At 47.2% G+C, this 14,548-nt stretch overlaps 1 protein-coding gene across 2 annotated transcripts in view; it reads right to left on the bottom strand.

Annotated features, from left to right (window-relative positions):
• Positions 1 to 14,548, bottom strand: part of RADIL (Rap associating with DIL domain) — a 448,013-nt gene that overhangs the window by 195,927 nt on the left and 237,538 nt on the right. For both annotated transcript variants that reach the window (XM_085629184.1, XM_085629183.1), the window contains exon 3: positions 3,772 to 4,079. In XM_085629184.1, the coding sequence (XP_085485310.1) occupies positions 3,772 to 4,079 (308 nt within the window). The remainder of the gene's footprint in view (positions 1 to 3,771; positions 4,080 to 14,548) is intronic.

The following is a 14,548-nucleotide window of genomic DNA, read 5'->3' as shown; positions in this document are numbered from 1 at the left end:
ATTTTTAAAAATGTCATTCATAGTCTACAAGGTTTCTTTACATGCCAACAACATGTTTGACAATAAGGGGCCGATTACGATGTCATTAAGAAAGGCTCCAGATGGGATTCGGTATTGCAGAATCCGATTCGGAACCCTTGTTTCCTACCAAATCGTACAGATTTCCCAACGACCGATTACGATGCCCTGAAACCGTTACGAGCAGGCCAAATAGGTTCCGAAAGGCATCCAGAGAGCCCAAGTCTTTCAGAGCTAATTTGTACAGCTCTATGGACACGGTTTCCAGACAAGTGATTACGATGACCGATTCGGACAGCCGTACCGATTCGGTTTACCCGAGATGAAGCGGCTGCTGGAATGTGTCTTTAGGGGCCCGTTGCAGGCTCCCCTTTAATACTGAGACTTACGAATGTAGCCCGTGGGGGTACCCAAGGGACCCCTCTTCCCAACCATGTCCAATGTAGCAGGCACCACGGGGTGGCCGCCACAGCGTGCAAGGTTTTCCCAAACCACCCCTTTTTCGATGGGAGCCTGTGTTCTCGTTCGGAACACAGGCTCCCATTGAAGTCAATGCGAGTCCGACCGAACGATGTTGGGAAGCATCGTAATCAGTCGTCCGGACTCACAGGACCTGATTCATTTGGAAACTATTCCGGAACCGAATCATTCAGGACAGTTTCCTAACAACATCGTAATTGGCCCTAAGTAGATGAAATCTACACACTGTAATATAAAGCAAAGGCAGACTACTCCTCACTATAAAGGAGAAATCAAGGAAGCTGCATACGCCAAGGTAAATCCTTAAGCCTCAGGTAGTAGCTTCACTCTGCTGTGGGACGAGATGCAAAGGGTTGTTTGCATGCAGCTTGGTACGCAAACTAAAGACCTAGAGATGTAACAGCAACATAGATACAACTCTACTTTCAGTTTTTTTTTACCTCTTTCCCAGGAAGATTTGCTTAAAAGGACTAAAGAACTGAGGTGCCTTCTTCAAGGATTTTGAGAAGGAGCTATAGAATAATTTTCTACTCCATATGTTCTTTGTTTTCAAATATGAACTTTGTCGCCGGTTTTCTTGATGCCTTGAACACACATGAAACAATCAGATCTCAGTAGTTCCCAGCTTTAGACAGTGACGTTAACACAAGATAATGGGGCCCACCTGCAGAATGTGGAGGGGTGCCCTGAACCTCCTCTAACTCACCGATATTCACAAGCTTTCAACAGAACAGGGACCACCCTAAATGGCGGTGTTCCCTTGCACCGCAGGGGATGCAGAGTTATGCATTACGCCCCTGACTTAATGACACCACTCCACTAATGGCAGCCAAACTCGGTCAAGGGTACTCTGGGAACATTTTGTTAGATGGTGATGAAGCCCTTCGATAAATCACTGGTCAATGTGCCTTAAATTGAGCATAATTCTTTAACTTTCAAACCATAACCACATTGGACCATCACAGAGTTTTCCGTTTGGTGCTTCTTCAGTTTTCCACACTGTTTTTGAGGAAGATGTTTTGGGGTCTACTTGAACTTCCTCCCATTTTCAGACTGTCTACTTTAAAACAAAAATATATATAGCTTTACGTTAAGCTAAAAATGTCTTGTGTGTATGTAATGCCTAAAAGGCTACATGTCGAATTGACAGGGTGTTGTAGTTTCTTTTCAAAAGTAAATTGTGCTGCACCTTAGTTTGATTTAGATTGAGCGCTTATTCGATCATATTCCCGATGTTAGGATGTCGCATTTTATTTAGTTTCAGTGATTGTGAATGCTGTGTGTGGTTTCACCCAGGGAGCATTATGAAGCCAGAAGCTGCACAGTCTCTGTCATGAATGTTGCAGTAGGAATTCATACAGACCCCTACCTGATACATGTTACAGCTGCTTTCTTTCTCCTACTGTCAGCAATTTACAAGGAACATTTTATGGTCCACTTTTTATTTAACCAAATCCCAGTAAATAAAGGAGAAAAGTCTGCAAGCGAACTGGGGAGCAGACTATAAGCTGAACCTCTAAACTACAATCCACACTTTGGGCACAGCTGGCAATATTTCCAGAAGTTATGTGGGAAGTCAAACAATTAAGGTGCCGATTCCGATCCTGTAAAACCCGGGTACAAATGGTCGTGCGGAACATTTTCTCCGTACGACTCGTACCCGGGAATTCCACTGTACAAACCAGCAAGTACGATTCGTACAGAAATCCCATTTCCGTACGAATCGTAAAAAACACGGTGCGGCTAAAAAATACATACAATTCCGATCCTGGACAGCGCGTCCGCGACGTCCGCACGGAGTCCGGCAGCATTTTACGGACCAGCAAGTACGATTCGTACCCACAGCACTCTGCACGGCTATATTTTTACGGGAGCCAAAAACTGCCGGAAAAGCTAAGTACGCCGCGATGCACGAGGAAAAGGGGGCCCGGTATGCACCGTACCCCCGTATGTACGCACCGTACCCCCAGCGCATACCCCCAGCCCCGTATGTACGTACCGTACCCCCAGCGCATACCCCCAGCCCCCCGTATGTACGCACCGTACCCCCAGCGCATACCCCAGCCACGTATGTACGCACCATACCCCCAGCCCCCCATATGTACGCACCATACCCCCAGCCCCCCGTATGTACGCACCGAACCCCCAGCCCCCCGTATGTACGCACCATACCTGGGGGCTGCGTACATACGGGGCTGGGGCTACGGTGCGTACATACGGGGGGCTGGGGGTACGGTGCGGACGTACGGGGGGCTGGGGGTACGGTGCGTACATATGGGGGGCTGGGGGTACGGTGTGGACATACGCGGGAGGGGTGGGAGGCTGGGGGGGGGCCTTACGACTCGTACCCCGGGCCCAAGTCTACCCGGGGTAGGGGTCGTACAAACTTCGCTCCGTACGGGACGTTTTCCATACGCTTGTGTATTCGGGACGCCGGTACGGATCGGACTTGTGCGCTCGGACTTCAGTTTTACGCTCGTACGTAAAACCGTCCGGGGACGTGTCGTAGACTTTTCCCGAGGTCATTCGTATGTATTTTTTACGTACGAATCGTACTTCGCCGTTTGTACGGGACTTGTACGATTCGTACGTAATAAAATACGGATACCAGTCGGTCGGTAAATATTTTTAACGGATCGGAATCGGCACCTAAGTGTTTGAATTTGTAGGCATTTGAAAACTAAACCTGGCCTCGCTTCTGTAGCATATGGCAACTCACTGAGGGACTCCGTGAACCCATGCAGGCTGGAGATAAGTGCCTCGACAAATAGTCTGATCTGGTATAGGACTGGTGTATTTTATTCCTTATAATACATAGTTTTAGATCTCTGTCTACATTCAATCACATACAATTGTATTGCTTTCCCTCTAACTTCCAGAATAGCTGTATACTATAAAATGGTGGCCAGTCCTGGGCTTAGAAATAGACTAATGGCATTATTGACGTTAATAAAACAATTTGAAAACCTGCTCGTAACGTTTACACTGCAGGACAATGTGTTATTGAAGGAAAGACCATATTATTGATACAATTTTTCATTTTTGTGATGATATTCTGATCACAAATATGGTACCAAAATCATAAAATTTGCTAAGGTGTGGATCTCCACTATGTTAACCCTTTGATTTGCATATGACCTTCCAGGATGGATGATGGCTTGGTATATAGGAGGCCTTACTTAGGTGATTGGCTAATTCCTCCCTCCTGCTCTATCAAGAAGACCTAGTATCATTTCATAGTCTACAAAAGAAAGAGCCGGTTTCAGTGCTTACATGTTGCTGGCTATATCCTTGCAGGAGCAGTAGGTGAGGTGATTGGTAGAGAGAGTACCGCACCACACCACCCTTCTCCTCTGACGGACCATTAGTTTCCTCCTTGCCATTCTTGTTCCGCATGGCTTCTGGCAGGGTGGAGTAGTGCCGCTTTAGCTCGTCCGCTTGCCCGCCAGCAGGATTCAAGCTGGTCTCACTCGAGCTGCGGCGAAGCGTGGGTGGGGTCAAAGTCCTATCACAGCCAGATAGCAAGGTCATCGCTCCCTTTGCTCGATTCCTCTGCAACTTACGAGCCTGGGCATTAATTCCTGAAAACCAAGAAAATTTAAATAATGTATATATCAAAATTTCTCTTTTCATTATCTCACAATCAATACACCAAACATATATTATTACTATAGACATGTGGATACTTCCCACAGCTAACTGGGTTTCCCTCTTTCCGGTGTATAGCCCTCCTTTTAACATATAGTGTATACTATGTAATGTCAAATATATACATTTATGTCATGGAATACTAGTAAAAATTAATGTAGTCAAGAACACAAATAAGAGGGGGTCTTAGCATGGGCACTTTCCATCAGTATGTACCAACGCCTTACCAAATACCATAACGTTCTTCTCATTTAGCATGGTGTTAATGTACACTCTTACAAGGGCAGTGTTCCAAATAAACTCCATGTCACCGCAAGACCCCGGTCCTCTTTTTATATTAAATTAGATGCTAAATAAGATTGCTAGCCCTCTTTTGGCCTTATTGAACTCCTCATTAGAACAGTACATTGTGGCACAATCTTTTAAAGAAATTATTGTACTCCCACTACTGAAAATAAAACGGAGACAGCCTGCCAGTGAAGAATTATTGCCACATCTCGCAACTAACATTCTATGCTGAAGTGGAAGAGGCTGATGCTGCTCAAATATTATATAATCATCTAATGGAGAGCAGCTTCCTCAACAACCTCTAACCCAGGTCTCGCCATTGTAACACTGAGTCGTTCTACTAGCAGTAATGGATGAGTTGAGGTCGGACGTGGAATAGGGCCAAGCCAGTATATCAATACACTTATCCTTTTAGACTAATCAGCGGCATGTGACATGGTGGAACATGCAATTTTGTTAAACCTTACCAAGGCCACTGAATTACAGGGGGCATCTCTTAACTTGCTGCGTTCTTTTCTAAGTGATCAATATAAAACTTTCTTCTTATTTGTCTAACAATTTGCCACTCTCATGTGGAGTACCACAGTGTTCCTCTTTGCCTTTTCACCTATTAAATATTCATGTAAGACCTTTTGTAATTGGCTAACAATTGGAGTAAAACAAATATGTATATTGACTCTCAAATTAAGATTTGTCATGACAACAATTTCTTCACTTAGGAAAGCTTAAATAAAAACGGGATGAGTTTAAAAAATAAAATGAATCGTTTAAGTTTAATGGCACCACTGCCTGCTCTTAAAAAATATTTGTTTTCACATTCACAAAGGGGTCCTTTAGGGATCCCGTCCCATTTGCAAACCAGTACCAGTTCCTTTGAGATGTAGGAAGAATATGAATGTTTTACAACCATAATTCGGTCATAAAACATTCATACATACACCACTTCAATTCTGTATTTTGAAGGGACGCCCTAAAAATGCCCCTTCCAAATATTGAATCGTTAAACCAAATTGCTGTTTGGAAACAAGTTACCGAATCGCAATTTGGTATATGTACATCGGAAATTATTTTTTAGCTTCAGAAAATGTTCGGTTCTGCAAATCGGCCCGTTTCCACCCGCAAAAAAGTTTTGTACTTATGCCCCATTGACTCAGAAATTCACTGAAAAAAACAAAGGTTAAAGTGGCATTATAGTTAGGTGAAAATCTCGGTAAAAACAAGCCGTTTTAAACATACAATACTACTAAAATTCACCAGTTCTAGTTATCTTAAGTAACTATACCTTGTGCTCTACGGTAACTATAACTCGCGCCCTTGCCATGCACTGCTAATTATCCCACATATTACATCACTCATGACAGATTCATTTACATCATTGATAATATCAATGCAACATCTGCCATAACATTATTGTTGAGAAAACTGTGTATGCCAACCCATTTGCGCAGGCCCCCTGTGCACGCAAATTCGGGCCCCAGGGGACTCCATCCTAAGAGTTTTTTTAATCTAAAGAAGAGGGTGTTTGTGTGCCCCCTCCCCGAACCACAAGGGGCCTCGGGGAATCAAACTCCTGGGGGCTTTATGGGGAAAGGATGCATGGCCCTCCTCCCCGACTCAAAAGTGTGCACCACCTGGGGCAATTTCTTAAATATAGGGGACCAGGCGTGTGATGCCTCCCTCAGAGCCTTAATAGGCCTGGGGGCCAAATTCCATTAAAAAGGGGGGGCCGCATGGCCCACCCCACGAGCCTTAATAGGCTGGGAGGACCCTATCCTCCGGGACTGATTGCCATTTTAAAGGGTAGGGTGGCCACGCTGCACCCTCCCCAAGCCTTAATGTGCCCAAGGGACCCAATACCCTTGGACCGAATGCTATAAAAAAGGGGAGGAGGCCACGTGGTCCCCCTTCACGAACCTTAATAGGCTCCAGGGACCCCATCCCCCAATGCCAATTGTCATAATAAAGTGGAGAGTAGTTACGCAGTACCCTACTCATGTCTTAATACACCACGAGTACCCCAATTCCCCGAGGCCGATTGACATTATATAGAGGTAGGTGCTGTGCGGTCCTTCCTCCCAGAGCCTACTGTTGCCCCAGGGACCCCATCCCTGGGGGCATCACTTATTTGTAGCAACCACCAAGCAGCAAGATGGGGGCTGCGTGGGAAGCCCCAGGGCCTCCGCTGCCCAAGCTGGCTCTCCACATACTGCGGGAGCCAGCATCCTACCCGGCAGAAGCAGCTGGTTTTGCTTGCTCCCACTGGGCTGGACCATTATGTATTTCCCTGCGCACAAGAGTGTGGGGAGGGAAACACAAGTCTGCTCCTATCCAGCTGGAGCATTTTAAAGCTCCCATCGAGTGACAGAATACATGCCTTCTACTGCCCAATCTCCAGGAGGCAGGGAGACATATTTGCTTCCACCTAGCAGCAGATTTTAACATTTTCCTGCAGAGCAGGAGAAAATATATGTTTCCCTGCCCACACTGATGCGGGTAGGTAAACTACTGTGTCTTGGGGGTAGGATCCCTTGGAAACAAGCTGTGAGCCGGCCCGGGGGGATGGGGTCCCCAGGGCCTTAAGAGGCTCAGGGAGGGGCGTTGTGCGTCCCCTTGCCCTTTTAAATTTAGTTTGTCCCCGGGGAATATTCTCCCTAGGAGTTTTAAGACTCAAGGAGGGTCTCTCTCCCCGTTTTTAATAGCATTTGGCTCAGGGTATGGGGGCCCCGGGGCCTAATAAGGCTTGGGGAAGGGGGCCGCATGCCTCCCCCTCTATATATTATATATGGGCCCCAGGGGTTGGGGACTCTGGGGCCTCACAGAGGCTCAGGGCCGGGGTGCACGCAGCACTTCCCCAAATGAAATATTGTACACAGCCCCCCTATGCCGTCGCCTACTCTGGGTTTTTTTAAAGAGCAGAGCGCGAGCCTGAACTTTTTTTTGCCACAGATTTACGAAATTGTGGCAATATTTTCTTTTTAAAAAGCTTTTGGCCCACAGGTGGGTTCCCTCTGAGATTCCACCACTAGGCCTAGGGGTCAGAGTATCCCTACCCTGCCCCCTTATGTCTTGTTTTATCTTTATTTGTTAGGACTCAAGACTGAGTCTTGAGTCCTAAGATGGCTGCCACCACATAGCTGTTGATGTGGAGGCAGCCAATCAGATCTCAGCTTGAGATCTGTCGGGTTGGTGGATCCTCCGTGGTGAGATATATACAAAGTTATTGAGCATTAATTGCTCAAAAACAAATGAACGGATTTACACCAAATCACAAAAAGCACTCTTTCTGATATCAAGATTGAGCTTTCTGAAAAACTTTGTGTAAATCCGTTCTGCGGTTTGGGCTGTAGCCGTGTCTAAAGTTCCTATGGAAAAATAAATGGGGAAACATGTTTTGGGGCCAGCCGTTTTTCTTGGCCCCCGTTTGACTTATCACCCAAAACTTCCCATGCACAAACCAGTCAAAAAGTAGGACCTTTTTGGAAAGTTTCGGAAGATTCCTCAAACGGCGTCAAAGTTATTTTAGCAACATAAAAAAGGCATTTCCTATGGAAACATGAACTTAACTATAACTTCCCGTTCATTTCACCTTCATCTTAAACCCTTGCAGAGAGGCTCTGCAATAGGAGCTATATAAAGGAAATCAGATCCACAGAGCTACATGGAAGTGACTCTACATCTTGTGCTGCAATCATTTTATCTTCATCTTTATCTTCGTGAGGAATACCAGCTCCACAGCACATGTAGACTTATACTGTAAATACAAGCATCACATACGCCGCACACATACCAACTCACAGCTTATATTCTGGGGGGAATGGATGGACCACCCTTAAGGTGAGACTGTACCGATTTAAAAGGCAAGAGGCAGTAGACTCCTTTGCATGGGGTTCTGACAAAAAAACCTAGGATCCTAATTAGACTCTCAGACCTCAGATACTTATCTGGGCCATGAAGTCCACTGGGGAACAACGAAGGTTATCCAAAACAAATTCTGAGGGAAGGATGATACACCTGTTAGCAAAGGTTGGGAAATGTATCAGTAGACAGCAACATTTATATGGATTTTATCAACCTCGGAAGGATGAACGGCTACATTGCGGTTCCCAAAATCTGAACCTGCACCTGCAGGTCAGACACAGATCACAACAGTTAGCGCTTTACTCAAAGAGATATCGTTTCTGTGCGTTAAGGTGCACCAAAGCCTAATGTAATCAGGACTGTATACGGTACGATGTAACTACCATAACTGTGCTCCAAATCTACTGTTGTTCTTGTTAAACCAAATAATGACTCAATGGGACTCAAGGTTATACATGGAGAACGAACAGTTTAAACCAAGAACAACAATTCATTTGTGAATACTGCAAGCCTCATCTGGCCAACATATGGTCAACATACTGAATACCTTCACATTTTCTTCTCCTCTTACTGCTTGAGGGGCACTGACAGCTGGCATGTGTGGCACCAGAGTGCTCTGCAGCCAGAGGCTTCCTGCAGCTGGAACTGAAATCACGGAGCGAGGCAGGTTAGGACACTCAGTGAGAGCCAAGAGGCAGTCAGTGAGGCCAGATGTTAGAAAACTAGAAACGTGCACCTATAAATCTGTTCAACACTTGGTCGCCAAAGCAAACCATGTTTAAGTAACCATCCACTTTTAGACAGAATACTAAATGTAAAAGCAAGAAAAAGGTTTCTTTTAGATTAGGCAACTGCCCCTCACTGTGAAAGGACAATTGGGGACAATACAACCACATATGAATATGTATTTAGTGAACAAATGACTGCCCTTGTGCTCTTCAACAAGCAATGCCATAGCACTCATGTATTTGTTACTGAGAATGAATCTTAACAGGGGGGTTCACATTTATAATGCAGCACTGTCTTATATGAGGGGGATTTTGCAATACAAATATACAAACATACAAGGTTTAATTAATTATTGAAAGCAGCTGTGTTTTTTTACTAATATTATTGCCCCCCTAGGAGGTATAGTGGTCATATGCTATATTGTTGACGAAAGACATATTGCCCTCCTATAAACCATATATAACTGTAAAGTAGAACACCCCAGGCGCAGTGGACATGTCACATCCTACTACGCATCTTTTCTTGTTGCATTTTCCTGAACAGGCGTGCAGTATTTTTTTGTCTGCTGATCACCAACAAAGTACTTGATTGGCGATAAAGGTACACCCAAAGTGGCACTCCGTTTAACATGGGTGTCTACGGCTGACTGCGCCAGGCATAAGGCAAGAGTATTGGCTGGTCAGCAGTCATGGGATTCAAGCCTTTTTACCTGAACTTCAATGGGGGATTAACTCCCAGCTCTCCCTGCATGTATATGTATATTCCAGCATGACTGAGGCTCCGAAATGTATGTGGTGTGAGTGTTTCTTGGGTACACGAGACAGGGTACTCATTGATGCTGCCTCCTAATGTATCTAGCCATAAGATTGTGGAGCACTCACGATGCTGATGCACTCCTTCACACAAGAAGCACCACCGGCGGCGGGCCCGCGAATAGCTGGCTCTCAGGAAGCCTCCGCGACTCCGGAGGGCGGTGACCAGGAGGCTCGGATACCCGGTGGGCCCTAACCTGAAACTGTAATTGGTACCCTGGTCGGCCCCTACACAAACAGGGATCTATACTCCCGCCATCAACCCCTACACCTCTCCTCCCCCGACTCTTCCCCGCGTCAGCGAAAACTTAGCACGACGATAAGTTGGGACATTGCTCTCCGACGTTAGTCTCACAAGGTCTATAATCCCAGATATGGTGCACTCCCCAGTTTACATGTCCCCAGTTCATTAATAGTAATTAGTTGACCGCGCTTCAACGACCTGAGGGGCTACTCACTCAGGGAAGATGGATCCACATAGCAGCCCTCATATGATGCGGCATCCACAGTGCGCGTCAGCGGGGGTGGGCCCGGATACAGGATAGGGCAGGGCCCTGGACCCTCTAAGCCTGTGCGATCTGCGGACTATACTAGTCACACCTGTATACGATGATCCAAGGGTATATGTTTACTGTAAGTCCATAAGTGCATATATTTGCTATGTGTTTACTACAAATGCCAATAAAAAGTTTTATAAAAAAAAGATTGTGGAGCACTCCACTGAGCTTTGTGGTAATCACAGCTGACGTTTCCCTTCACTGCCAGTCCCCTTCACAGGCACTCCCCCCACCCCCCTCACAGAAAACCACTGGATAGGCAAGTGATTGAATTGAAATGATACTCGTTTAATGGAGTAAAACGGATTTTTTGAGTTACCGTCCCTGGACCAGGGCCCATTCCAACAAGTCACCCAGTAGTGTTGGAGAAGCCACAAACAGAACGAAGACTATGGCTGTGGGTCTTGCCTTGAATGCACATAGAACATACATGTGTTTACAGAGAAACCACATTACTTAGTTAGTGTGAGTGTTAGTGTAAGTTATGGTGACACTATTTATGCCAGGCCATGACTGAGAGGAGTACTAGCTGAACTAGGCGGTCACTGCTGGAGGACGTTTCTGGTAGCAGCTCTTCATCAGTAGACCCAGTGTGTGCACTGCAGGAAGCAGTATAAACTATCAGGGAACTGTTGAACAAGTTACTTACCTTCGGTAACGCTTTTTCTGGTGGATACAGCATCTGCCTGTGGATTCCTCACCTTGTGAATATCCCCTGCGCCAGCAACATTCGGAAACTTTTGTAGCAGTCCACGCCGATGAGGTCGAAGACGACGTCACAGAGACACGGCTCCGCACGCGACTCCGCTGACGTCACCGTCTCCATAAGAAGACCTCGTCGGCGTGATGACGTCAGTTCCGCCCCTTTTTTCCGTGCCTTCGAGGCACACGGACGGACTAACAGCAATATATATACACAGTATACACAGTACACAATATGCATATCAACACACTCAGTGTGGAAAATAAATAACAAAGCACAAGAAATAACATAATGCTTTTGACAGTGATAAACGCATTTGAAACTTATCAATAGAATTACAGGCATAGAAAAACCGGTATAGAAGGATGGACAACGGGGAGGCGGGTGGGTCAGTGAGGAATCCACAGGCAGATACTGTATCCACCAGAAAAAGCGTTACCGAAGGTAAGTAATTTGTTCTTCTGATGGATACATCTGCCAGTGGATTCCTCACCTTGTGAATAGATTCCACAGCAGTCCCCACTCCCGGAGGAGGGTGTCCACCCTTCTATACCAGAAAATCCTGAAGGACGGAACGAGCAAAGTGTCCGTCCCTCCTCACCTCGGTGTCTAAGCAATAATCCTTTGCGAAGGTGTGGAGGGAGGCCCAAGTTGCCGCCCTACAAATGTCCTCCACCGGAACACCCCTAGCTAAGGCAGATGTGGAAGACTTTGCTCTGGTAGAATGAGCCCTCAAACCCTCCGGAGGCTCCTTACCAGCTAGGGAGTAGCATATCTTGATGCACAAGACAATCCACCTGGAAAGGGTGCGCTTGTGCACCGCTCGACCTTTCCTGCAGCCAACAAAGCCCACAAAGAGCTGGTCATCAATCCTGGAGTCCCTTGTCCTGTCCAGGTAGAAGCTCACCGCCCTCTTAGGGTCCAAGCGGTGAAGTCTCTCCTCCTCCTTGGAAGGGTGAGGGGGAGGATAGAAAGAAGGAAGGGTAATGGACTGCCCCAAATGGAAGGGAGTTACCACCTTAGGCAAAAATGCAGCCCTGGTCCTGAGTACCATTCGTTCAGCATGAATGGTCAAGAATGGGGGTTTTGAACTTAGAGCTTGAAGCTCACTTACCCTCCTTGCCGAGGTGATTGCAACGAGGAAAACTGTCTTAAAGGACAACAACCTCAAGGGACACTTGTGTAAGGGTTCGAAGGGAGAACCCATAAGATAGGTTAGTACAAGATTTAAGTCCCATTGAGGCACAATAAAGGGAGTAGGAGGAAACTTGTTTGTAAGGCCCTTTATAAAACGAAGAACAATAGGTGATTTGAATAATGATGGCTGATCCGGCAAACAAAGGAAAGCCGACAGAGCCGATAAATATCCTTTCACCGTAGCCACAGCAAAGCCCTGCTGAGCAAGAGAAAGGGCAAACTGTAGAATATTAGACAGACGAGCCTTCAAAGGATCAATGGACCTCTCTCCACACCAGAGAACAAACTTAGACCACCTATATGAGTAAATGGACTTGGTGGAGTGTCGCCTGGCTGATAAAATAACATCCACCACATCTGGTGGGAGAGAGAAGGAATTCAGGTTGCCCCGTTCAATCTCCAGGCATGAAGGTGTAAGCTCTGGAGGCGGGGGTGTAGAACCTGCCCCTCCGACTGCGAGAGGAGGTCTGCCCTCAGAGGGAGACGGAGCGGAGGGCACGAGGAGAGGCGGAGAAGATCTGTGTACCACACCCTTCTTGGCCAATCCGGGGCGATCAATATAACTTGGGCCCGGTCTTGGCGAATCTTCCTCAGAACCCGAGGAATCAAGAGTATGGGAGGAAACGCGTAAAGGAGTCGAGACCTCCAACTCAACTGAAACGCGTCCCCCAACGCTCCCTGCATCGGATACTGGAGACTGCAGAACAACGGACAGTGCGCGTTCTCGCGGGTGGCAAATAGATCCACCCGAGAAGTTCCCCACGTCCGAAAGACGTGACGAACCACCTCCGGATGGAGCCTCCACTCGTGGTCGGCGGAGAACTGCCGACTGAGACTGTCCGCACGCACGTTCAGCACCCCGGCCAGATGATTTGCCATCAGACAAATCTGATGGTCCTGAGCCCAAGACCATAGACGCAGGGCCTCTCTGCAGAGACAAAGAGACCCCACTCCTCCCTGCTTGTTTATATACCACATCGCGGTAGTGTTGTCCGTCAGGACTTGAACAGACTGACCGAGAAGGGAAGGGAGGAAGGCCTTGAGCGCTAAACGTATCGCCCGCAATTCCAGAAGGTTGATGTGAAACAACCTCTCCTCTGGAGACCAAAGACCCTTGATCTCCAGATCCCCCAGATGAGCACCCCACCCTAAGGTTGATGCATCCGTTATCACTGTGGCCACCGATGGAGGAAGATGGAAAGGCTTTCCTCGAGACAGATTGCCCTCCATGCCCCACCAAGATAGATCCGCCGCAGCTTCTCTGGAGATCCTCACAGACTCCCTGAGATCTCCCTTGTGCTGATACCACTGCTTGCGGAGGCACCACTGGAGCGCCCTCATGTGCCAGCGTGCATGGTTGACCAATAGAATGCAAGAAGCAAACAGACCGAGCAGGCGAAGGACCTGCAGGACCGGAACAACCGCTCCGTTGTAAAATAAAGAAATCATTTCCTGTATGTCGAGAATCCTTTGAGGAGGAGGGAATGCTCGACAAACAGTAGTGTCCAGTACTGCACCTATGAACAGGTTGCGCTGAGAGGGCACCAGGTGAGATTTGGGCACATTTATCGAAAAACCCAAGTTGTACAACAGTTGAGTTGTATCCCGCAGATGATGCAGCACCTTTTCTGGAGACTCCGCCTTGATCAGCCAGTCGTCCAGATAGGGGAAAACCGAGACCCCTGACCTTCTGAGATGGGCTGCCACCACTGCCATCACCTTCGTGAAGACCCGAGGTGCAGAAGTAAGACCAAACGGGAGGACCGCAAACTGATAATGTTGCGACCCTACCGTGAAACGGAGATACTTTCTGTGCGACTTCAGGATTGGGATGTGAAAATACGCATCCTGCAAGTCGATGGACACCATCCAGTCCTCCTGAGTCAGCGCTTGAAGAACCTGAGCAAGGGTGAGCACCTTGAACTTCTCTTGTTTTAGATAAAGATTCAAGATCCTGAGGTCCAATATCGGACGCAATCTGCCGTCCTTTTTCGGAATCAGGAAATACCGGGAGTAGCATCCCTGACCCCTCTCCTGCTCTGGAACCACCTCTATCGCACCTTTCAGAAACAACTTCAGGACTTCCTCCTGCAGGAGAAGATGGTGGTCCTCCGAGCAAGCCCCTTGGCAAGGAGGGTAATTTGGAGGGAATTCCCGAAAGGGAAGGGCATACCCATTTTCCACAAGATCTAGAACCCAGAGATCTGTAGTTACAGATTCCCAATCTTGCAGAAAATGGGTAAGCCGGCCCCCCACAG

Source organism: Triturus cristatus, chromosome 10, assembly GCF_964204655.1.
Source record: "Triturus cristatus chromosome 10, aTriCri1.1, whole genome shotgun sequence".
Classification (NCBI taxonomy): Eukaryota; Metazoa; Chordata; class Amphibia; order Caudata; family Salamandridae; genus Triturus; species Triturus cristatus.
Note: the sequence above shows the minus strand (reverse complement) of the source record. Positions and strands in the feature narration are given on the sequence as shown.